Here is a 24,987-nt window from a genome sequence, read left to right as displayed (position 1 = left end):
GACTTGAAGACAAACTAGTAACCTGACTGGCATTACTAGGTACTGCCATGAGAGATCGGCTTCAGAGGCAAGTCTTAGGGACACATCACAGTTTTTCTAAACTTTTCTCATTCTCTCTTCCATGAACTAGGATTTAGAATTGGGCCTTTGACCAGTGTTCAGGAGAGCAGTCCTTGAAAGTCTTTCTCATTGACAGGGATTGATGGCTAATCATGGATGGTTCTGTGCTGGAAAGCTGTAATGCCATTTTAAAAATACACTCTTGTTTCGTTTAGCAATTGAGATTTGCTAAAACAGCAATTTCTTCAGTGGTTTGAGTCTATCAGGCAATAACTAAACTGAGGAAGTGGCTATATGAAACTGTCTCCTGGTGGACCATTCTAACTTACTTTCATATTCCTGTTAATTTGCTTCAGAAGGACAGGTTTGACATTGTCACCCGTGATTTGATCTGTTTCATAAAGCAGACAGCTTGGACTTAGAGATACTGTCAGGTATTAATAACAAGACCCAGACTGCTCTTTACTCTTAAATTTTAGTGGATTTCCAAAGATAGGAATGTAAGAAAATATTTTTTCTTTTACCTCTTCTACATATGAAGATTTTTTTCTTTTTTTTTTATTTTTTTTTAATTTTTGGAGGAAAGAAGCTGTAGGAACAGTATGTCAATGTATGCACTACAGTAAATGCCACCAGAAGGCTCTTGGTGTTTCCATTTCCAATTCTGGTTCTTGTCAGAGAATACAGCATGAGTGACAGTGAAACGTTAGCTGGCCTGGCTTCTTGGGGTGATTTCATTCCCCTAACTATGATTCTGCCACACATGGCTTTGACATAACTTTCAGCTGTATAACTTTGGAGTGAGAAGGAGATGTTAGGGTCTATTCACCTTTGTAACTGTGACAGAGAAACCTTCTGAAAGGTCTATAAATGTCTTTCATTTGTTTCAGAGGACCATCCAAAACAGAAATTGTAATAGAGAATGAGGAAATGCAGCATCAAAAGTGGCTGAATCTGCACTCAGACTGGAAGAATAAAAATGCATCCACTTTACACGCACTTCTAGTGAATGGGTAAGTAACAGGTAAATAACATTTATTTCACTGCTGTGGGTGGTCACTTACAAATGGAGGACAACAAACTCCCTTTGGTAAGTTCTTTTTTTCAAAGGTATCTGTGTGTAACTCCCAGCACATACTCAGGTGAGTTGTTAAAATACAGCCTCTAAGGATTTTAGTGTCTACTACAACTGTAGTCCCTTTTGAGTCCATCTTGTGAATCCTCAGGGGCCCATTCACCTAGACTAACAGCATATAAGTGACATAGAGGAGATGCCCTTGAAGCACCCGGACCAGACAGCTTCATTAAATCCCTGCTGACCAAGAAAGTCCAGTAAGTGCCATATAGCAGAACCTGCAGCAACATCTTACCATCCTCTGCAGCCCGTATAGTTTGGATTCATACATTTGGAGTGACCACAGCTTCTTCAGCAGAAGCTCTGTCTGCTTACAGTAGGTTTCCTTCACAGTTCCTTTGGCTTCAGATGATGGCATATTCCTTTTCACTAACTCGAGTAAACTTCTCTTGGTAATGAGAGGCCAAGATCTCATGGTTCAGACATTCAAACTGTGACTTTAAGACTGAAGAGTCAATGAACTTCAACAACCAGGACAAAACTGGGAGAGCTACCTAATCCCCATCTGCAACAGCATTCATCAAAAAGCAGATTCATTGTTTCCTTGTTCTCTTTCAAATGCTTTGGAGATTTCAGAACATCCTTCTTCCATAGAAAATCCTTCTGTTTCGCGAGGAAAGACTATTGGCTAAATGCAGAGTTATAACATGTGAAGTCAGAAATCTGAGGAATACAGCTACTTTTCTTTTGCTTGGCTCCATTATTTTCGGTAGTGAAACTTTTCTGTAATGGCAGAATACTAAAAAGACTGTTTGCAAGTGCTACTTTTGCTTTCTTACATGTCCGCTTTGTACTAATTCTGTTTTATATTAGTATTTTCCCCATTAATTTAAGTTCATTTTTATTTCTTCATCTAGAAGAAGGGCCAGGATGGTGCCTGATACTTGAAAATTTTCTTTTTAACTCTTTTCCTTTCTTGCTGTCTCTTTCCACTAGCCTAATGGTATCTAAATGCTTTTCTCCAGAGTAATACAAGAATGAACACTTTGGGTTGTGACCAGGTGCAAAGGCAGGTCCACTATCATATTCGGTTCAGTCACTGAAGTGCAACACAGAGATTTCACAGAATCACACAGAATCACAGAATGTTAGGGATTGGAAGGGACCTCAAAGGATCATCTAGTCCAATCCCCCTGCCGAAGCAGGACCATATTTTGCCATATTTGAAAGTGGTCTGCTAGGAACTATGTGTGAAGGAATGGATTTGGAGCCTCTGAGTTACAAGATCTAGTAGCAAAAGATCTAGTTTTGCCCAGAGTACAAGTTAAAGGAAAGAAAACATCAGTAATGAGGATTATTGATATAACTATTGCAAAGATGAAAGTAATATGTAGGAACAGATGTTCTGGTCTCCCTGAATCCAGAAAATAGGTAACATGAAGTGCGAAGCTAAGGCTTTGCATGAAGAGTGAGGCCATTTTTGTTTTAGCTGCATCAGGCATCCTGTCTAGATGGCTCTCGCTGGTGGTGCCTGTGCTGCAGGTCAGGTGCACCCCATACTGATCTCCCAGTCATCTCACTGGAGGACTGCAGCCCTGCCTCACTTCTCGTGTGCCTGGCTTGCTCTCTAGCATAAAGCAAATTGCACAGGGGACAGTATGCATTTAGTCTCTTTCCAATATGAAGCCAAGGCAAGCCCAGGAGCTGGGAAGCACTCCTGAGCCCTGCAGTCTAGGTGTATTCATCTGGATCATCTTCAGCATGTAAAACGTCTGTGCTGTGGAGTATGTTGTATGTTTAAAGGAGCTCTCAGGCTCCTGGTCTACTAGGAACTTGGGCAAGAACTAACAAATGCACCATTAAAAGGTGGGGAAAAAAGGGGAAAGGGACCTGGGGGTCCTGGTGGACAGCAGAATGACCATGAGCCAGCAATGTGCCCTTGTGGCCAAGAAGGCCAATGGCATCCTGGGGTGTATTAGAAGGGGTGTAGTTAGTAGGTCGAGAGAGGTTCTCCTGCCACTCTACTCTGCCCTGGTGAGGCCGCATCTGGAATATTGTGTCCAGTTCTGGGCCCCTCAGTTCAAGAAGGACAAGGAACTGCTTGAGAGAGTCCAGCGCAGGGCCACAAAGATGATTAAGGGAGTGGAGCATCTCCCTTATGAGGAAAGGCTGAGGGAGCTGGGTCTCTTTAGCTTGGAGAAGAGGAGACTGAGGGGGGACCTCACTAATGTTTATAAATATGTAAAGGGTGACTGCTATGAGGATGGAGCCAGGCTCTTCTCAGTGGCATCCAATGATAGGACAAGGGGAAATAGATATAAGCTGGAACATAGGAGGTTCTGCTTAAACATGAGGAAGAAGTTCTTCCCAGTAAGGGTAACAGAACACTGGAACAGGCTGCCCAGAGAGGTTGTGGAGTCTCCTTCTCTGGAGATGTTCAAAACCCTCCTGGACGCGTTCTTGTGTGATCTGATCTAGGTGGTCCTGCTCCGGCAGGGGGATTGGACTAGATGATCCTTTGAGGTCCCTTCCAATCCCTAACATTCTGTGATTAGTTTCATAAAGTTTTGATAAGAGGGAAAGGCGCAGTCAGGCTATGCACACCTAAAAGCTTTTAAGTTTTCTCTTTTAGAGCTGGCTATTTGATAAGTTAAAGAAACAAGCATGAAACATGAGTGTGGCCGGTCTCAGTTATATTCTTTTTTGGTTTTTATAGAGTGCAAATGCCCCTGAAAATTGTGCCCAGAAGTTTCTTCCTGAAATTGGTTGACTGTCTTTAGAAACAGAATTTTATGGTCTGTTTTTTCAGGAACACAAAGCCGACTGCTTTGCACAATACATGAATGGGACATATGCAATGTTATGGACAAAAGTCTGGTCAAATCACAGATTCAAGAGAATCTGGTGAGCTTGCTGGCACTCTGTTGTTGTGCCCACATTAGTATCTAGGACTTAAAATCGAATGCAGCCTCTTTCTAGGTGGTTGCAATTTTAAAGATAGTGCCTACCTACTGAGATTACAGCCTTCAAAGAATTACCTGGGGAACAGCTAATCTGTGTATCCAGTCTAAAGTAGCTCTACATCTGCCTCAGAAAAGGAAGTATACGGTAGGAATGATAAAGTGGTGGAAATAAAAAGGCACTCGGCTAGCTGAGCAACAATGCTGGCTGTTGTAACAAGGATCTCCCTCCCTTTGACAAAGAATCACTTCTTTCCTCTCTCATCTGAAAATTTTCAACAGAAATGATAATTTTTTTGTTGTTTTAACACTTACTTTTGCAAACTTCCTGGATTTTTTCAAAACTCTTCAACTTTTAGGGCATGGAAGATCATCTGTTATCAAAGATATTTCAAAGAAAACTGTGTCCTTCAGCTGTAAGGAAGAGGAGAATGGCAATCTCTGTGCTTTCAGGTGCCATAAATTACGACTTGACAGACTGTACATCCCAGCTGACCTCAGAGCTGGATCAGTGCCCAGAGAGCGAGGCAGTCTGCAAAATATGTAGCACCCACTCATGAAATGCGTTGTAAAGCTGAACTAATATTTTGAACTATCTCCAGGCAGACGCTGGAAACCATGGATGATCTGACATGAGAAGCTCCTTGTGTTTCTTTTTACAATTTGGGGGAATTTTTAACAACTGATTCACAACAACGAATACAATACCTGTACTGATTTGCAAATTACCAAAAATTACATCAATTAATTGAGATTTCCAATGTGTTCTTGTTTCAATATTTAGACAGATGTGTCGAAGCAGAAGCAAAGTGGCTCTCTTTTGCACTAAAGAAGGTAAGAGAGAAGTGCATGTGAAACAAAGATGTTTTTCAAGATGTGCTAAATTACTTTAACATATGCAGATGTTTAGTGCAGATTCTTTCTGAAATTTGACTAGACTTCTTCAACATCCAGTTTTGCACTGTGTTTTTTTTTCCCTACTCTATATAGTTTCATCAGCTTTTCTTATTTTTTTGACTATGAGGCTGTGTATTGCAGTACCCCAGTCCTGCTCCCACAAAATTAATTTTGTCTACAGAATCAAAACTATAATTTGATAAAACTTCCTGCTGAAAATATCTTTTACCACCAGAGTGGTTAGCAGCCTATCCTCCTGGGAGCTGATGTCATCTGTCTAGCTGTGAAGCTCAAGAGGACAGAAGAACCTGAAGTGGAAAGCTGCAGACCGAGTCTGTGGGCATAGCAGATGATTGTGCAAGTTTAAGTGGTTTGAAAATGCAGACGTTCTTCATCTGCAGTGAAATCATGTTCTACAGACAGACAGACCTTTGCTGAAAAAGACTTAAATTATGAATGAGCTTGACAAAGGAAAAATTAATCACAAAGAATGACCTAAATTTGGGAAACTAATCAAAACATTTACTACTTTTCTCAAAAAAAAAAAAAAAGCAGCTCATAGGAGCCTGTCAAAGATGTTTGCTTCTGACATATGTTGCTTTAAGTACACTTAAAACCCCTTGCCCTCTGAAGTTGAGTAAACACAGTAAGAATTATAAGTTACCAGTAACCATTGCTCAAATTTATTTCTCCACTGCTAAATTCCCATGGTACATGCAATGGCAGCATGTCCTCCCTTGGGAGGCTGACTGCTGAAAGTGGTGGTGTTCTTTTGTTCTTTAAATCAGACTGAGTATAAACAAGATAAATAATAAGTCTGCCATCTTAAAAAGCTGGAATATAAAGTGAAACGGAAGTGAAGGGCCAACTATTTCGGAAAAGTAACTGGCAAATGGGAACCTGGTATAATTTCCAGTGGAAGTGACTTGTAAAGCAGAATGGACAGAGTAGTGGAGAGTCCTCAAATCTTCAAATATTCTCCCAAATATTAGTAATTTCCACAGGCAAAGCAAGCTTGGTCCTGTGTAGCTGAGTAAACAGTGTGACATTCACCTCACACCTGGCTTAAGAAAAGCCTTATTATTGCTGAGCAGATTTTCCAGAAGTAGTTCTTATGGATAGTACAAAGTAGCCCAAACACCTTGCTAGCTGACAGAAAGTCAAGGGCATAAACCCAGGAAACCTTTCTAAGGGCAGCCTGGTAACTCCAGAGAGAAGGCAAGTCCGGATCCCAAACTTAGCTTGGTTAATATTTCAGGCTAAACTGCTCAAAATTAATATCAGGAGAGAAAATCCTTTGATATAAAAGAAGGATGAAAGTGTCTTGCTGTGTTTGATGTTACTGTGTGGTTGTTGATGACTTCATTTACTGTATTGTTCAGTGTAATTTCGTGACTGATAATATCACTCTGCGCTCAGTTTTCTTGCAGCAGATCTTGTATATTCTGCCTTTGAGGTAATGGTGAACTCCCTTCTGCTCTCCTCCTCACCAGACTGTGGCCGTCGCCCAGCTGCTCGCATGACCAAGAGGATCCTTGGCGGTAGGACCAGTCGCCCGGGCCGATGGCCGTGGCAGTGCTCCCTGCAGAGCGAACCCAGCGGACACATATGTGGCTGTGTTTTGATTGCAAAGAGATGGGTCTTGACCGTAGCTCACTGCTTCGAAGGGTGAGAGGGCTCAGACAGTTTTACTGCTCATGTAAACTTGCACACGTGATTACTGATCCTCCCTCCTCCGCCAAACACACTGCGGGTAGGGGATGACCTTTGCAGAATGGCACATCACAGAGGCCTGGCTTTAAGGGACTAAAAAAGAAAGTAAATGGTTTGAAACGGCATCAGCTTAGGTTTTCACATGCTTTATTATTAATTGCTAGTGTCTCTACTGATGAAAGATAAATAAACTTTCAGCAGGAAACAGGGAAAGGATGAAGACCAAAACACTAACCCTTTAGCTCTCATACAACTGCCATAGATTAAGAAAATCATTCCGGTCACCAGTGTAGAAATGACCTTGGAAAAATGCTGTGGCCATTAGTAAAAATAAAAACAGAGTATTTAATCCCAGTGCAGCTGACATATTGAAGTCACTGCTTTTCAGATGAGGCTTTGAGCAACCTGATCTAATGGAAAGTGTCCCTGCCCATGGCAGAGGGGTTGGAACTAGATGATCTTTAAGGTCCCTTCCAATCCAAACCATAGTATGATTTTTCCAAGTGTAAACACTCCACTCCTTTATTAGGATTGCAATCATTAAAAAGTCAGTGTTAACCACTACTTACTGTCTCCTATCTGAGGCCCAGAGGTGGATGGACAGTCTGGAGTGCAGAGGAAGTTTACATGTCTTTGGAATTGTCTTGGTTACTGTCAGCTATTTCGTGCTAAGTAACATTCTTTTTAATGAGTGTCCCTTTTGGAGGGAAGTTTTTAACCTCATTTCTTTTGTCTTGTACTGAGGTTTTTAAATTTGGTTTCTAAAGATTGTTGAAATGCCTGTTTTATGCTGTAGTTACCAAGTACTTTTCTGCTACGCAGTTGTCATCAGTGCTTAATCCTGCTTTAAACTGGTACTTGCTCATTGGAAATTATTTCAGACCACACTTAAAACCTTTTTTCCTGTTCAAGCCAGTAGAAATTCTGTTGTAAGCAACTGTCTCTCAACAGATTTTTCTTTACAACATTAATCATTCTCTTTTTCAATAATAATTTCAACTTTGTCTTTTTATTTCTGAAACACTGAGTTCTTTGGTATTTGTTAGGTATTTTCCTTTTTTTTTTTTTTTTTTTTTCCCCTGGCTCTTGATGGAACTTGTGGGAGAGGCAAAGTTTGTGGCTTCTGTGTCTAAGCCAGAAGACATCAGGCAGGTGATAGTGTGAGTATCTCAAGGTGTGAGGCTATTAATAGAAACGCTAGAGGAAATAACATTGGAGAGCCCTCAGTTCTGACCTTCCCATCACATCAGGCCCTAAAATGTTCAAGAATTGATTCCGTTCAGAGAGAAGAAAAGTAATAAGCAGAAGCTTAAGAGAGTAACATAAATAACCTTCGTTCCAAACTAACAGAGCACTAAAGCTGAATAATACAAACAAGAATATTGTATTTATCAGATTTTGGGTCCTGCACAAGGAATTTCTCTTCTTTCCACATCTATTTTTAAATAAAGCTAAGCAGTATCTGGAGTATTTCTTTACCTTTGGAAGAACTTTTTCTGGTGATCTAAAATAAAGAGTGGGATTTAGATGTAGATCCTTCAGCAATATTGGAATGCTACTGAATTTCACAGGTAAGAGATTTCTCTTATTAGTGAAAGATAAGCAAAGAAGCTGTCAAATTTATAAAGTAAAAGTTTTCCCATGTTTGTTAAATGCAGAAAGGCTGCCACTGCGTTTTGGAGCTGTTCATTTACTCCTCATTTAGGGCTATATTTTAGATCTATGTGAACTCAGAGTATTACGTGTAAAAGGTTTCTTTCACATTTGTGTTCTAAATGCTTTAAAGTACTAAGGTATTTTGGTTTAATAATTCATTGAGAAGTTATAGGAAATTCTTTCTGTTCTGCCTCTCTGAATACGTTTGAGGGTATGTTCCCAGTGGCCTGAAATCTTTAAATTCTTCGTTCCTACAGCTTGATACAGCAACAGCAAGATCATGCCTGATGCCAGGAGGCTTCCTTGATACAAAGTATTTAAAAATTTACCAAACCCACTAGATATAAGCCAACAATTCAAATAGATTTTGAAGTGCTCTGGTGCTTTAGACAAAATGCTCGATTTTATGAAGTTCGTGTGAAGTTTGGGATACATGAGGCCCATATAACAAGGATGCAGCAGAAAGTATTCGTGCAAATAGCTGTGAATACTCGTAGAGGGCATAAATGGAAAGAACTACATTAAACATCGTGTCCTTTGCTAGTTTTGTTAGTATAGTCCTCAGGGTTTCATCAAGATTGTTTTGAAATGCGTTACACCAAAGCAGCCAAGACATCAAGGCTTTCTTCTTGACTGTAGTAGGACAATACATTCTGGCTGCTCCGAGCAATGCTTTTTCACAATGTTCATAAACACAACAGCGTATGAATATTCTTAGCACCTAATCTTGTAACTTTATGGAAAAACTCGCAAACTGATCATGATGGTAAAGGGATCATTATAGTCTGAAATACCAGAATTTTCATGCAACTCTTAAGATAAAAATAGCCTTTATTTAGCAACCAAATCTCTTTTCAAGTTATATAAATTACAATCCTGTTGAATACTGTGAAAAAAGCTGAAATTTTGCATGCTTTGGTTTACACTGCTTTGATTAAGCTTCAATCTTGTCAAAGGTGCTTAGTTACATGGAACTGTCTTTAATCAGTTGTGAAAAATACTGACTTTTTTTGAGGGTTTTTATAATCACAGACTAATTAGGAACCCGTGACTTATCCTGTGACCAGTTACGGTCAAAAGATTACACCCTCAAAGCCTTTCATAAAGTGTTTTCCTCATCTGTCTCAATGGACTCTAGTTCAGTCTTGCCACTTGTGTCATGTACATCATTTTTTTGTGATCTTGTATATTTACCCATAGAGTCTTCAACAATTGTAAGAAGAGGAAGGCAGAGGAAGTATGCTTGGCGCAGACTGCCCAATAAATAAGGGACTTTTCCCATGGCTATCATAAAAGATTAAATTTTCATAACAGAATTGCTTATTTGAGAGTCCTTTGGGATTTCAGCTAGACTTATGCTGTCAGCAGCATACTACTGAACAATATTGTCACCCCAGAGGAATTTTTTCAGGCCCACCAGTGAGCATGTGAGCACCTAAGACTTGGGCAGGATCCAAGGGATGATTTTGAGAGCCTTTGGCATTTAATACAGCAACTAAGTGTGAGTTGTAATTCATTTGGTAACAGGCAGGAAGGAAATGGAAAGAAGCATCTTTTGTAGCTCAGATCTTAGCTGTACGTAATGATCCCTTAGTATTTGTTTTTTCTTGTAGTATTTGTATGGGCAATGCTTTGCAAAGTGCAGTGTGCGAAAAGCCAGGGAGAAAACAATTTCGGGTATTTTAGCGTAAAATAATGCTTTTGATTGAAATTACCCATTTTTTTTTTTTTTACGAAGGAGAGAAAATGCAGCTGTTTGGAAAGTAGTGTTTGGGATTAGCAATCTTGATCATCCATCAGGCTTCATGCAGACCCGACTGGTGAAGACCATTATCCTCCATCCACGCTACAACAGAGCAGTGGTAGACTATGATATCAGCATTGTGGAACTAGATGAGGAGATCAATGAGACGAGCTACGTAAGACCTGTCTGTTTGCCCAGCAAGGACCAGCTGGTTCGGCCGGATACCTACTGCTACATCACAGGCTGGGGACACATGGGCAACAAAAGTAAGCTGAGTATTTCTGGGACTTCTGGAAAAACATGCTAACCTTCTACTGAGTTGATCAAATAAGTGATTCTATTACAAAGCGTGATCCATTTATACTATTACTATATTACTAGACCTATTAAATACTAGGGAACTGTAACTACTCTATTCTAGCTGTGACTAGAGCCTAGCTTTTTCAAATCAGCAGCCTGAATTTATACTCCTTCATCCTTATTTAGACAAGTGGCTTGATTTGCAAAAATGCTGAGGATCTAGAAACTCCTCTATCAAGAAAGTCACCTGAACTGGTTATCATTTTACGGCTTTAGGTTATATTCAGAACTGTATCAGATCACCAGTGGTGGTGGGGGACAGCAATGTTCTTAGTTCAGTGGAAGCAGAAGGCACTGGAAGCACTGGCACACAGACTGAACCAACATTTTCTTGAATGAATGCTCCTTGTCGCACTTCAAACTTGTGACACTATTTATTCCATCCATAATCACAAGTGTTGGTCTTGTCTCTCTGCAGAATGTTAGTGTGTTTTCTTGTTCTGTGGCCACCGCAATCCTTGGGTCCCATGACAAAACCAGCTGTGTTACGTAAATCTTTGTTTAGACAAAACGATTCTGCATGCATCATATGCAAATTATCCTGCCCTTAGCCCTGTTAATGTCCTAGCTGTTGTGTTTCTCCCTTCGCTGTTACAGTAATTACTAGGGAAGGTAGCTGTTCTGTACACGGCAGAAGGAAATTTTCCTTTCAGTATTGCTTCAGGTGGGACTTCACCTCCAGTGGCCAGGTCAGACACGTGGCAAAAATTAAATCACACATGTGAGAGCTGCTAGGAAACAGCCTGTCCCTATGCATCTAAAAATATATTTTATGTAATGGCAGGAAAAAAACTCCATAGAATGCTTTTGCACCACTGGTAAGTGGAAGAAGGTTCTTTGTCCTCTAATGTAGTTTCAGCGTTGATTTTAAAGATTTATGTTATGAAGCATCAAAAACCATCACAGCTACACAGCATTTAGTACTACATGCCTTAGGTTGAACAACTTTCCTTAGAATTTGAGCTCAGTCAGCTGTTTAGATTAGGAAGAAGTCCTTTATTGCCTCCTGAACGCACTAAAATAATTTCAATAACCTTTGAATTCCCATTCCCCAACAGACTCTCTAAGTCAAATTTACCCAACCGTGACTCAACATGGCTGTGATTACACCAAGCTTTACTATGAGAGACACCGAGAAACAGGGAGATCCTGCCATGGAACAATGAGTCAAACCTCCCTCGCATTGCTGTTTCCCTGCCAATACTGCCTACTGCCCCATGTTAGAAGTCCTGTACCACCATAACATATGAAGGTGCTCTCCCTCCTCAGGCTGTCAGCATGAATACATGACAAATGGCACGTGTCACGCTGGTCCCCATGTGCTTAGTCCTTCTCCAGAATGCTGCATGTACGCTCCTGGCTCAGGAGAAATCACAAATCCTGCGATGCAGCAGTGCAAAAAAATACCTGTTTTCACCTTAGCTTTGAGCAAAAGGAGGATTCTTCTCTCCTTGCATTTAAAACGCATATATATAAAATAATATTTATAACCTATCCTAATGGAAATATTTATCATATCTCAAAGAGCCATGACAGCTAGGTGTTTGTGTGTGTCTAGTTTAACGCTCCTGTCTTTCAGTGCCTTTCAAGCTTCAAGAAGGAGAGGTCCGCATCATTTCCTTAGAGCAATGCCAGTCATACTTCGACATGAAAACCATCACCAGCAGGATGCTGTGTGCTGGCTACGAGTCTGGCACCGTGGACTCTTGCATGGTAGGCTCCTCTCTAAGGAGAACTCACAGCGAGACTTGCTTTTAGAAATCAAAGCACTCTGATGTTTATTAGGTATAGCATACTTCATCTGCTACAGGAATGACAACAGTTATTTACACGCCTTAACCCAACTTTAATTATTATTATTGCCGTCATCAACTTCAGTTTATGATAAGGAAATGCTGCTTCAAGACGCTTAAGACTCTTGAAGACTCTGATCTGTGATAGTTAACTATTAGACTGTTGGTTTGGTTTTTTTTCATTTGTATGAGCCTTTTGCAGGTAATTTTTCGTACAAATGTAACAGGAAATAAATGCTGGAACGCTGCGTGCTGCTGCATAGTTCAGCAGAGCAGCCAGTTTTTACAGTCGAGTTACTAAAGGCAAATTGCTGTAGGAACTGAGATGTAGCTTTAACTACAGGACTGCTGGCCACGTGCAGCCCCTATAGACTGTTTTTGTCTTTCATGTTGCAGGGTGATAGCGGAGGACCGCTTGTGTGTGAGCAACCTGCGGGGCGCTGGACTTTGTTTGGTTTAACATCCTGGGGCTCTGTCTGCTTTTCCAAGGTTTTGGGACCTGGAGTTTACAGTAATGTGTCACATTTTATTGAGTGGATTGAAAGACAAATATACATCCACACCTTTCTGCTAAACTAACTCCAGATGGTAAGAATTGTGCTGACAGACAAAAGAAAAAAGGAATCAGCACTTCAACACTGAAGATTTTGCAGTCCAGAAACTCTTTGAAAAGGACTTTCAAGCTCTATCTATTCTTGTTGTGGAGCTATGGAATATGCAGTGTATGTTAACAGTAAACCCTCTGCTGGTGAATATACTTCGGGGTAGAATTAATAATCCTTTTGACTTTTCTTTTAGCTGTGTTGTGGTGCTATTCCAAACACAGCAAAAGGCTTAAAAGAAAAGAATGAGCCACCTTCTGCCTTTCAGCTATTCAAACTAAGCAGTAGCACAGACTAGAAAAACCTTTATAGATAACCTATTTTAATACTATTCGATTAGTAGCACACGCATTTTTCACTCACTTGTTGCCATCAGGAATGAAGTCAGTGCGTTCACACAGCATTGACAGGACATATATTCACAAGGGCAACACCAGGCATGGCCGTGCCATGTGCTGGAGGGTGTGGGAGAGATCAATGAGTTTGTATGTCTGTGCGACACAGGGCACATCAAAGTACGCGTGCAGGTTTCCCAGGGTGCGGAGCCATGTGCTCCTGGTGTGCCTGAGTAACGCATCCTGTCCCTTGGGGTGGCCGACTTTCATGGGCATAACTCTGTACCATCCTGACCCCACAGCTTCTGTTCCCAGAGCCAGCCTGGGTATCTCCGCAGGGTGGTAGAGGGACCAGTAGGCAAACAGACCCGTAACTACCACTGGAGGCACCTGAGACCAAAGCTTAGTGGTTTAGACTCCTTGGACAGTATCTACCACTTGACTTTCTGAAGCTTCCAATCTTTTAATGTGTCCAAGAAACACAAATGTCTTGAGAAGACTACACTGATTAGCACATTTATCAAACCTGTGCCCCACGGGCTACTCTCCCCATTTAGTATAGTGTGCATTGAACATTTGCAGCCCTCTAAAAACAACAGGGTTGGCAGTGCCACTGCAATGGTTTCCCCCTGGAGTCAGCTACTTTCAACATCTGGTGAGATATGGAAAATGCAGATTCAAAGTGCAAAAGATGCAGCATGAGCAGTATCCCAAACACTGGGAAATGGTATTTTTGGATAGGTCTCCTCTAATATCTTGCATTGAAAGCTTCATTTTGCTTAGCAAGATTAAACAACTGGGAGAGAGAAAAAGGCAGAAAGCAATCTGAATGACAGAAGACTTGGATTCCAGCTTCTGTTCGAATGGATATTAGAAATACGTTAAGCAAAGTAGCGCAGCGTCACCAGCAAAGGCTCACAGAGCCCTCTCAAGGGCTCAGCAGCCCAGAGAGCAGCAGGTGAGAGGCTGAGCCTTGACTCCCAAGAGAGCCTGGCTGAAAAAAATCATAATGGAGCTTGACACCTCTTTATGGTGCTAGAGGGGAGCTGTGTCTTACCGACTGCCATGCGCAGCTCGCAGCTGTCGGGAGGCCGGGCGAGGAGGAGTCAGCAACCTGAGGGTTACGGGATGAATTTCAGCAGGGAGCAGCGTGTTTAAAAATGTGCGTGTTCACAGTGCTGTGCCTGGTCCCCTGTGGATGCAGCCCAAGGCCTGCGGTTACCCTCTCTGCTACCTTTGGCATGCCCCCACGGCAGCATGGCAGGGCGCTGTCAATACCTCCACTGGAAACACGCATGGAAAGACCAAACTAATGGGTGTTTCAGGTACTATTAAGCATGTTAACACAGACCTGACTATTGCTTTAGTGAAGGTTTACCTCTTATTTCCGTATCTTCTTTAACATGGCTCACGTTAGACATACTAGACACACTCTTGACAGCATTATCAATAAAAATTCAATATTTATGTTATGGATTCTGGAACTCTATTTAAGTGACTATTGTATCACTGTTTAATGCTCAGAAAGAAAACCCTTCTAGGCTTTGCTAGGTTTGTTTGGGGTTTTTTTTATATATATTAGAGATCTTGTTTTTACTATAACATACAAATGCTCTTCTTCCCCCAGCTATAAATGAAAGAAAGCAGCTGTGGCCCTGTTTTTCCAGTGCAAGCAGATTACAGATGAAGCAGGTTACTGACGCCCTTGCCTCAAGGATATGGAAGCTGGAGCACTCAGCCTCCCACTTCAGCTTTCCTCTGGGGCCAGGATCTCTGCAGCTGTAGGGCAGCGCAGTTCAAAGAAGTCCCGGCGCTGGTTACTGAGCGTTCCTGGAGCAGGCGGCTCAGGGGCTGTCGGAGCCAGCCTGCCCCACCGGCCGTCTGATGAGTTTGGGGACAGGCAGGTTTCAGTGAGGTCCGTATTCCAGAAGTAAAAACAAAGAGGTGCCATTGTGAAATGACGCCTCTCCACCAGACCAACTGGGTAGCAGCTTTGAATTTTGTAAAGCGCTGGAGTACATAGAATAATTTCATGTAGATATTAGCACTACCAAATGATAATATGTAATTACACGTTTTAATTAACTGGTTTTGGCCCGCTACCAGTTTCCAAGCAGTTCCTCCCAGGAAATGAAGGAGTCTCCTGCTTAAACATATGGTCGAGGCCCCTCCTGTATGGGATCAGCCTGAAGAAATTACAGGCACAGCCCCATCTCAATGGCTTTAGGAGGGAGCAGGTGTGTCTTTTCCTTCCCCCAACTGTGTCTGACACAACATTCCATATAAAGAGGAAATTTGTAATTTTATAAATGTATTTTTATACTGCTTTTTTCTATGTGTGCACATGAAATAGGCAAACATACTCTTCCTTCCACTGTATCAAGCCTTTCCCTGTGTGCTGACGTAACAGCTATGATCACAATTACGCTGTTTCTCTTACAAGTGTAGCCTCACTGTAAGGTAACAACTGTTGGTTTTGTTTCTACCATGGCTGTGGCTCCAAATGGAAGCGATGTCACACAGTCAAGCAGATGTGTTTCTTTCTAGCTGTACTAATAAAAATATACAATCGTTTTCCAAGTAACTTCTCTGTTGAAAATGAGTTTTAATCTTTAGAGATACTCAACGACAAGATGGAGGTGTGAAGTTGTAACTTCAGCAATAATGCCTAAAAATAGCCTTAAAAAGGTATTTGCATGCCCTTATCTAGCTCCTTTAAACAGCCCTGTTAGCACTACACCACTTGCGGAGTTTCTGGCACTACCACCACCGTACAACTTTTAGTTTCTTCTGCACGTATGCTTCCAATACAGAGTATTACCAAGAATACCACTGCCAATAATTACTCTGGATTGAAAAATCTGAAAAGCTAAAGCTGCACTCAAATTTCTCTGAAACGTTTTGTTCTCTGGCTTTCCTCAGAAATACAATTAGTTTGAAACAACCTTCTCCTTTTAATTGGTACACAGTGTTTCAACAACATGTACACATGCTGAAATCAAAATATTAAGTGTGCAGAAACTTCAAATAGTTAAAATTTGCCTTTCTCCTGCAGTCAACAGTAAGGTATCATCTTGCCATGAGGGCAAGAGGAACATAACCAGAATAAACCAGGAACAAATAACACAAAAACTATATTGAAATTCAGCTACGAGAACGTCCTTAACTTCAGAACTTGCCCATTAGCCTCTGCAGAGAGCACGGGCTGGTCTGACCAGCAGCCGGTCAGGGCTGCCAGGAGCAGTGGGTGCTCTGCGTTAGCTGGTCCTTGGCTTTGCACTGCAGCCAGCAGGGCCAAGGGAAAAACCACGGCTTGGGTTCAACCTTCAGCTCAAACTGCGCCCCAGGTACAGACCAAGGCTGACTGTGCTGCGAAAACACTCACTCAGTAAAGGCTGTGGCTGGCTGCCACCTGCAAATGCTTAGCACAGGTGCAGCTGGTGTGAAAAAAGTAATTTTAAAAAAGCATATTTGTATCTGTAAATCGAATATCGCACATCAAAAAGTGAGTTAAATCTGCTCTAGGTGTAGCTACAAGGTTTGGGGGAGTTGAAGTTTTCAACTCACAATCCGAAGTGCGAATGCTGTGCTTTCCTTCGTGACATCTGGAAGGCACTTGTGAGATGATCTTAAAAAGCTTGTTTTCAAAATGGAAAAGTCAGGTCCTACGTGCAGGAGCGCAGAAGCAAGCAGGGGATCGTGATGTCTCCAGCGCTAACAAAAAATAAAGGAAACATTCAACTGTTTAGAAGCAAACCCTTCGTTTGGCACCATGTTAGATACGGCCAATTAACATTTTGAAGCTTTTATTAAAGACTGACTACCCTCATCTCCCCCTCAGTAAAAAATAGCAAGTGATCACAGCAGACAGCTCTTAGATATTTCTGCTCTTTGTCCACAAAAAAGAACAAAAAGAAAAAAGAGTGGGTTTTATACAATGGATAATTTTATCACTTAGACTGCTCGTCAAAGTCCTCTAAAAGAACACAACCTATGCTGGACAATTTTAAGCAACATGTGTCATCAGTAAAACAACACACCAAGAAAAAGATAAAACGTGAGTGTGTGTGTGTTATTTTGTGCCACTTCAAGTGGTAGAAAAGTACTTACAATCTCAGCACAGGGGAACTTCCAAAAGGACCGAAAGCATCAAGGCAACCCACAGGGCCTACCACTTTTGAGACCAAGATGAAATCGTCCTTCATCCAATTTAAGAATCCATCCTGAAAGCCTCGCCGCACTAAGCGGTGAGCAGCGGGGTGACCCGGCTTGTGAAAAGCCGCACAATAGCAACTGAAGCGTGGCAGAGGCGTCACGCCGCCGGGCCCAGCTCTGCCAGGCCACTGCCACTCACGTTTCTTCGCGTAGTTAATTCGACGTCACAGCTCACGGGCACAGAGGACGCTGGAAGACCTTACTCTGAACGCTCACAGCTTTTCTATGATACGCACACCAAGTCCCAAGACTAAACGATCAGCTGCCTGCCAAAGCTGCTGGTAGGTTCTGCTCCTGCAACAGAGGCAACATGGGAGCAGGTCACAGGCCAGTGTTGTCCCCCAATCTCCTTTTTACAGTGACAGGACGGGCAGAGAGCTGAGCCCTGCACTCCCCTCAGGTTACTGCATGTCCCAGACCTGCTCCATGAGAGCTCAACGTACCTCAGCCACAGAGGCAAAGGCTTGTAGAACCACAGCGCAGAATAATCCGTTCTCTGTGGCCACAAATGAGGAGAGGCCATAGATGCAGAAGAAACATCAAGGTGAGACTACAGAAACAAAACCAATATTTGACTTTGAAGGCTGAAAACCACTAAAGCAATGGCATGGGCTGCTTCTGTGAAGATCATTACAACAGGAGAACATCTGCTAGGAATGATAAGGGTAGAGCTGAGCCTGCCTTGGGGCTGTGGAGCAGAGCAGATGACTTCTTTGAGTCCCAGCAAGTCTGTTCCTGTACGATCCCACCCTTGTACCAGCTCATCTTTCCACACAACCTGCTGGCCGTTTTTAGGCACCTCACAGTTCCCATGTCTGCTAGACAAAGCCGAGATGTTTCTCTCAGGGCACCTGGAGCCCAATCCTGGCAAGTTGCCCTGCACAGCAAGAAGGATACTACGAAGATCTGAAAATCATAACTGCAAACCAACATGCTCGACATGATCTCTTAGAATTTAAATGTCTGCCATCACTTCAAAGGTCCCCATAAACCTTATGTTAGAACTTACCAAAAATATTTCATCATCTGTTGAACTAAATTTAAAAAAAATATTTGCAGAAACAGCTGTCATCACTGGCTCCTTCCACTGTTTTTCCTTCTACAGGCTAAACAAAAAGGAAATTTTTCTCCTCACTAACACTAGGGATGGAGTCAGCACTAATTACATTCTACCTTTCGAAAACAGAACCGCTTTAAACTTTTGGTGACATGTGGTGGCCTGCGTTTGAATGAACTTAGCATGCCCTCAGTGTCTGCCCTGCATAGCAGCAGCTGTCTCAGACCTCACAGCGTTTGTTTAAATTCCTCAGAGCTCTCCAAAGATGTGGAACATGTAATGTTGATCATAGACATGGAAAGCTCATGGTTCAATTAAAAAGCAGAGCCCTTGCCCCAAACATGGTGCCTAAAAATAAACACACAATTCTTGGCAATTTGAAAGCAGAAAGTTTTAGAAAGAAACAGAACCAAAAAATGGGCTCAATACTAATAATTCATTAGCAGCTACAGTTTGAGGAAACTGTTTATTTCAACAGGTGCTAGTGGATACAAACAATTTCCTACGTTCTTCCATAAATTTCCCACGTAATTTTTTGGAGAGGGAAGTAAAACATAGGCAATGTTTTAGACAGTCTGTAATCCAGAAGTAGTCAGGACATCTCAAAGATAGATGAGCAACAAAGCCCAATTTTGGGACCTACAAAGGTTTATATGTTCTTTTGAGCAGCCTTCGCTGATACTGAAGCTGTTTATTATAAAAGTCTGGAGGAATGTAAAAACACCTGAGAGTGAAGAAGAGTAACGTCATGAGCTAGATGCTGCTATTTCTAAGAGATGACCTGAAGACAGACTGGAGCTACCCACTGCCACTGGCAGACAATTCTGCAGGGCAGGCATGAGGCAGAGTTTAAAGAAAAGTCAGGCAGCCAACATATGAGTTGGGTGACAAGGAACAGAAGTCCACTCGTTCACCAGTGACATGAAATGGCACAAGGAGACAAAAAGGATGGATGTAGCAGGAGGATGAACTATCATGGAGAACAAGAGGCTGCACTAGGATTTGCTCTTTCTGTGGAAAAGGAAGGTGAGGGAGATACGTGACATGTCTCATCTGGTCAGCTCTTCTGATGGTTGAAGTTGTGTTTGGCCAGCACTGAGCTGGCCTGTGCGATAGGCTGGTGAACAAACTGCACCACAGCGGTTAAAGTAATTACTGTACACTCATACCGCAGGAGTCTTGCAACGAGCCAACCAGTAACACTACATCCCAGCCCTTCTGCTTACTTCACACTTCAGCAAGTGGTGAATCCCAGGGAACGCCTGGATTTTAGGATAACAGTGCGAGGGAGCAGGTTGGCTTACCTGAACTGGATCCTGCAAACCTGTATTCATGCAATGTCCAGTCCATAACACCACGAGGTATTATGCAATGTTGCATACAAGAAACCAGCAGTATACAAAGTCTACCATGTGAAAAAAATACTAAAACCCAGCCATTTAGATCTTGAACATCTTAATAAATTACTGAAAAGCTTTATAAAAAAAAAAGCTTTTAAGGAAATGTGTGCATCATCTACCTTGGCTGAAGAAAACAAAACCACAATGTAGCAGAAGTCAGCAGTTATTATTCTCAGGTTTTAGACAGTCAGCATTCCAACTTTGTGAAATACATTACAGCATCTTCTTCGCACAACACAGAATTCAAACCTGCTCTGTGTGCGAGAGAAACAGCACTGCTGCCCTCTTCAGAAGCACACACAGAGACTGGGGCACATGCGTTACTACCGCCCAGTGTATCTGAATTCACTTCCGTTGATGAATTCGGAAATACGGTCTTTTCAGAGTTCAAGTCATTTGTATTCCCAGACTCATCCTGAATGCCTGGTAAGAAGGAGGTGTCCTCTACTAACCCATCTCTTGAACAGGCCTGAAAAGGTGTTTTACATGCTGGCAAAACACTGGCAATGCGTTCTTCCTCTGCTGCAGCACCTGTGGCTGAGCTGGAAGACCCAGACGCAGCCTGGAACTCCACTCTACAGTTTACAACGCAGTCATCTCTCCATCTCTTAATCGCTTCCCTCTGCTTCTCAGGGGTCAGTCTGTCAAGGTGCTTGGCTCTCAACACCGGAGACGGAAACAATGTTCCTTGGAGAACTCTCAGCAAATATCTACAAAATAAACACAGTTTCAGATAAGCTGTTTAGAAGCAGATTCAGAACTGTTTCCAGCAACACTAAAGGAAACCAAACACCATTAAAGTAATCCTCAGGCTGCAGCAGCCTCTGAAACAGTTCTGGCAGGTGAACATAAACTATAAGGCCAGCAACTGCACCCTAACACATTTTAAAACTGGCATTTTCAAAGACAGATACTGATCTCAGGTGCTTCTATTTTTCTGTTCTGAACACTGTTCTCCCAGACTACCTACTGCAGCAATGTGCACTTGCCAACTTTAGTGAAGGGACAGGGTCCCACCTACAGTGACAGTGGAGCTTTCTGCGTAGAGTGTCAGGTCCCAGAAAAAAGGCACCAAAATCAGCGCGCAGTTTAGAGTTTCCTCAGCACTTCAGTGCAGATATAAGGAGTTAATATCTACTGTGGAAAAAATCAGGCCTAGAAAGATTGACACTTCCAACTGAGAAGTTTATCACTGCTGTTTCGCACTGATAACATAGCACTAATATAGCCCTGGAAAACTGGGAAGAGTAGGCAGAGCACCATTCTAAAATTCTTAACTTTTGCAGGAGCCAGAAAATTCACCAGAGGCACGAATGAACGTGAAAGCAAAGGCCAAAGAAACAAAGCATCACATGCAGTAAAAGGGATATGGAGCACAAGTGATGCTCCAGAGTTAAATTCTAGGAATAAATCATATTAGAACTGACTTAATTGGCAACTTAGGTTGGGCAAAGGTTTTAATCACAGATTTTTGAAGTGAATTTCCAGTCAACAGGGCATCCAACATCTGTCCCTCTGTAGGAGAACCACTCCTTAAAAACTCCAGTGAAAGCCCCAGTCTCACTCCCTCAGACTAGAAGGTGTAGAGCACCCTTTAGCTTCGCAGTCTCCGCTGAGTGGTGGCTTTTCAGCACCTTACAAATGATTACATCAGAAATAAGCAAGGAAAAAACACATATGTATGACAGCAGTGGTTCAGTAATAGGCACTTCTACTTCAAATCACTGAAACAGAAAAGGTTGAATTAGCCACAACAGCTATAAATCTTCTGAGGTGTTGGTGCAGGGAGAGTGCAAATGACTCAAACAATTTCACTGGTAAGTCTAAATACTTTGCATTTAATTCACCATTAAAAACAGTCATCTTCAAAACTTAACCTGAAAGCTTTCTCCCACCTGGGCTCTCTACAGCCCTACCAAAAGGTCCTAGAACAGCTTTTATCTATTTATTGGTCGTGTAAGGGAGATTTACTGTGTGTGAAAGAAAAGGCTCTACTGTCACCACCTGAAGCCAAGCTGACAGCAGGGGTGGGGAGGGAAGAGCAAACATGTTTCTTGCACCTCACGGTTCGTGCTGCTGAACTGAAGTGTGAACCGAAGCTGTCAGTCGTGATCTGCGGTGAGTGCAGCGAAAGGCTGGCTGGCAGCCAAGATCAGGACAAGTTCAAAGGGGACTCAAATATTTGGGGGCTATTGCAGGCACCTGCAGCCACAGCTCTGACAGGTTTCCTGCTGGTGGCATTGACAACTCAGGCAGCCTGTACTGCAGCACTAGATCCAGAAAACATGCTCAGACTGTGCCTAACGATATAAAACGATGTCAGGTGAGGAGGAAGCAACAGCTATTCTCCCCAACACTGCTCTCATCATCTGTGCAATTCAGTTTCAAGTCCCACTCCTTCTGAAATGATAAGAGATGGAAAGAAAGAGACATAACACAGAAGAATGAATGAATTAGCACTGGAGGCACTTCGCTCATAGTCTGCAGACTTGAGTTCATGTTCAGCCAGTGAAAGGAAGATGGCTGAGGTTACTAAGTAGAGGTAGACCAACAGTTTGATGAAGTCTCTTTCACCGATTTTCACACTCTTGGTTTTTCTCTGTTGGCTCGCTTGGGTGTCTCCCTGCTCAGCGTGCTGGTGCCTTGCCAGGGTGAATGAGTTCTCGAACTTGGAGTTACAACTTCTTCAGTCAGGCAAAACACTTAAACATCAGGCACAATAAAAACAAAACTCAAGACCCCTTGTCAATCTACTCAGCAAATTTCCACCCCACATTCTTAATTCTAAATTTTCTTATATATATTCATGACCTAAATTTCAAACAGAAAATGGTTTCACAAATAAACACAGACTAAGCACAGTACTTCTATGTATAGTACATGTTCAACTTTGATCACTAATTTAACTGATTTGTATATAAAGTATAAACTCTGTGGTTACAGAGATTATGTTTTTTTTCCCTCCAAAGACAATATTTAATATAATACAAATAGTTTAATATAATATAAATCTCAAAAGAATTTTTTTTCTTACTGAAATTTACTTTAAAAACCCATCACTAATGAGCTGTCCTCATGTGGTTGGTCTGGTAGAGTTATGAAATTTTCTTTACATTGCAGGAGGTGGGGTGGGAAGGAAGACCTCTAACCAGAGAGATTTATAGCATCACTGACTCAAAGAAAACTAATGTTGTTAACAACAGCAATCTGCAATTATAAAACAGAAACGCACCTGGGTAGCAGAGCAACACAAGTAGTCAGGAGGCAAACCAAGTAAAATACAGGGTCTGTCATGTGCTTTTCCATGATCCAAAAAGGATTTGATGATGAGCTGTGGGTTTTGCAGGTTGCCCCAAAAGCCAGAGCAAAGACAAAGTAAAACAGTATGCTGCCAACCATAACTACTGTATGTATCCAAGTCTGCAATTCAGAAAAGGAAAGAAATCAGATTTAAGCTGTAAACAGAAAGACCTGTAACACCTGTATGTCTGTAGACATGCATGTATGAGCATGCACACACTCTTCCTCCAAGGACAGCTGCTTAATGTAACAGAGGATAGAGCTGTTCACATAATATTCCTAATTTTATACAAAACATACCAGGAAGAATGGAATCTTTCTACAGCTCATAGATAAACCAGCATTTTTTTTTTTTTTATTTTACTAAATGCATAGCTTTCGGTTCCTTTGTGAAAGACATTTTTTGTGCCATTTGCCTTAGACGACCACCTCATCCACTGGCAGCAAAGAAAGCCTTCTCGAGCAAGTGGAAGCAAGATCTCCACAATATCACCCTTATATACCTTGCTCGAGACACTGATTAACTGTTCTACATTTGAATTTTTTTACTTTATATCTAAATGGCTATAATAGTTACTATGGAAATAGCAATGCCATTAGTCTGACAGCTTGCCAACATTCAAAAATGCCAAATAAAACCCATTAAAGTAGCATTTCCCTACTCAGAGTGTGGATACACTCATGCTACCCATATCTTCTCAGTAAAGACATTTTTATCACTGCTGCCATGCTCCCAAAAGAACAACGAAAAGACTGAACTTGAAACAACTGAACTTTCACAACTTGAAATTTCATCCATTTTGAAACAATCCTAAAAAATATTTTTGAAAAAAATTAGAGAAAAAAAAAATTAAACCCATTAGTATGAGTCCTTCTACTGTAAATATTATTGTATTTTCTTTAAAATTATGCAAAATAGCCAAGTATTACCCTTGTAAGGACTGTAAATTTGTCCAAGCTAATGCAGATGATCTAGCTTGCGCAGACTTCATTAAAAAGTGGAATAATATTTCTGTAGCATATTGGTCCTCTAGTTCTGGCCCCAAAATATCCTTCTGAATTATTTATCCTGGCCACAGAGCAGATCATCTGTTCCAAGCGCTCAGAATCAGCAGTTCACATTGTCGTCTTTGAGATGTAAGCTTTGGGAACTAATGAAGGCTCAGTAGATCACCGGCTGGTTCTACCATTTGCAAAACTAAACTGACATCTCCAAAACCCCCATACCCTAACAAGGCAGGATCCTTTCACTATTTACAAAAAATTCTGAGGCAAATTTTGTTCATTTTAGTCATACGAGTAATTCTATTGACTCCAATGACAGATGCATTAGGAGAGCTCACATGGTGACATAAATCAAATATTTAGGTTTTGGCCCTTTTATACTTATTCTGTTTTGTATATGAAGCTCGCTCTTCCGTTTAATTTTAATGAAAGCTGTATGCACAAAGTCTGTTAGGAATACACTCTTCTGGAAACAAAGTACTCACCACAGACTTGCACTCAATGAGAAGGTGCAACAGCATTATGAAGAGCGCTGCTGTGTTTATAGGGTTTCCAAAAGAAAAAATGTCTACGTCTGAGCCATGGTAAGTCTGTAAAGGAAGACAGCGGTCAGCATAATATATTCTTTACATACAGTCCTAATACACAAAGTGGTATGAATAGTTTCAATACCATACATATCTGCATGCACACAGCTCAGCTTAGTTCCAATGACGATCCTATTAGTACAAATTTATATATAAGGAAGTAAAATCAAACACTTCATTTTATTCTCTAATTTGCCTGTGTTTTTAGTGTGTTAAAATGTATAAATG

At 41.6% G+C, this 24,987-nt stretch overlaps 2 protein-coding genes across 2 annotated transcripts in view; one reads left to right on the top strand and one right to left on the bottom strand.

Annotated features, from left to right (window-relative positions):
* CORIN (corin, serine peptidase) overlaps positions 1-12,837 on the top strand; it is a 154,602-nt gene extending 141,765 nt beyond the window's left edge. The window contains exons 17-22 of the mRNA XM_086611848.1: positions 951-1,073; positions 4,880-4,929; positions 6,486-6,660; positions 10,100-10,371; positions 12,045-12,178; positions 12,655-12,837. Of these exons, the coding sequence (XP_086467974.1) occupies positions 951-1,073; positions 4,880-4,929; positions 6,486-6,660; positions 10,100-10,371; positions 12,045-12,178; positions 12,655-12,837 (937 nt within the window). The remainder of the gene's footprint in view (positions 1-950; positions 1,074-4,879; positions 4,930-6,485; positions 6,661-10,099; positions 10,372-12,044; positions 12,179-12,654) is intronic.
* Positions 12,838-20,054: 7,217 nt separating this feature from the next.
* Positions 20,055-24,987, bottom strand: part of ATP10D (ATPase phospholipid transporting 10D (putative)) — a 44,304-nt gene continuing 39,371 nt past the window's right edge. Inside the window, exons 20-22 of the mRNA XM_086612302.1 lie at positions 24,658-24,762; positions 23,100-23,287; positions 20,055-20,577 (exon numbers count right to left, since the gene is read on the bottom strand). Coding sequence (XP_086468428.1) covers positions 20,055-20,577; positions 23,100-23,287; positions 24,658-24,762 — 816 coding nt within the window. The remainder of the gene's footprint in view (positions 20,578-23,099; positions 23,288-24,657; positions 24,763-24,987) is intronic.

The sequence above is a fragment of the Tauraco erythrolophus genome, chromosome 5 (genome assembly GCF_009769465.1).
Source record: "Tauraco erythrolophus isolate bTauEry1 chromosome 5, bTauEry1.pri, whole genome shotgun sequence".
NCBI classification, from domain to species: Eukaryota; Metazoa; Chordata; class Aves; order Musophagiformes; family Musophagidae; genus Tauraco; species Tauraco erythrolophus.
The sequence above is the reverse complement of the archived record's forward strand: the minus strand, read 5'-3'. Positions and strand labels throughout refer to the sequence as shown.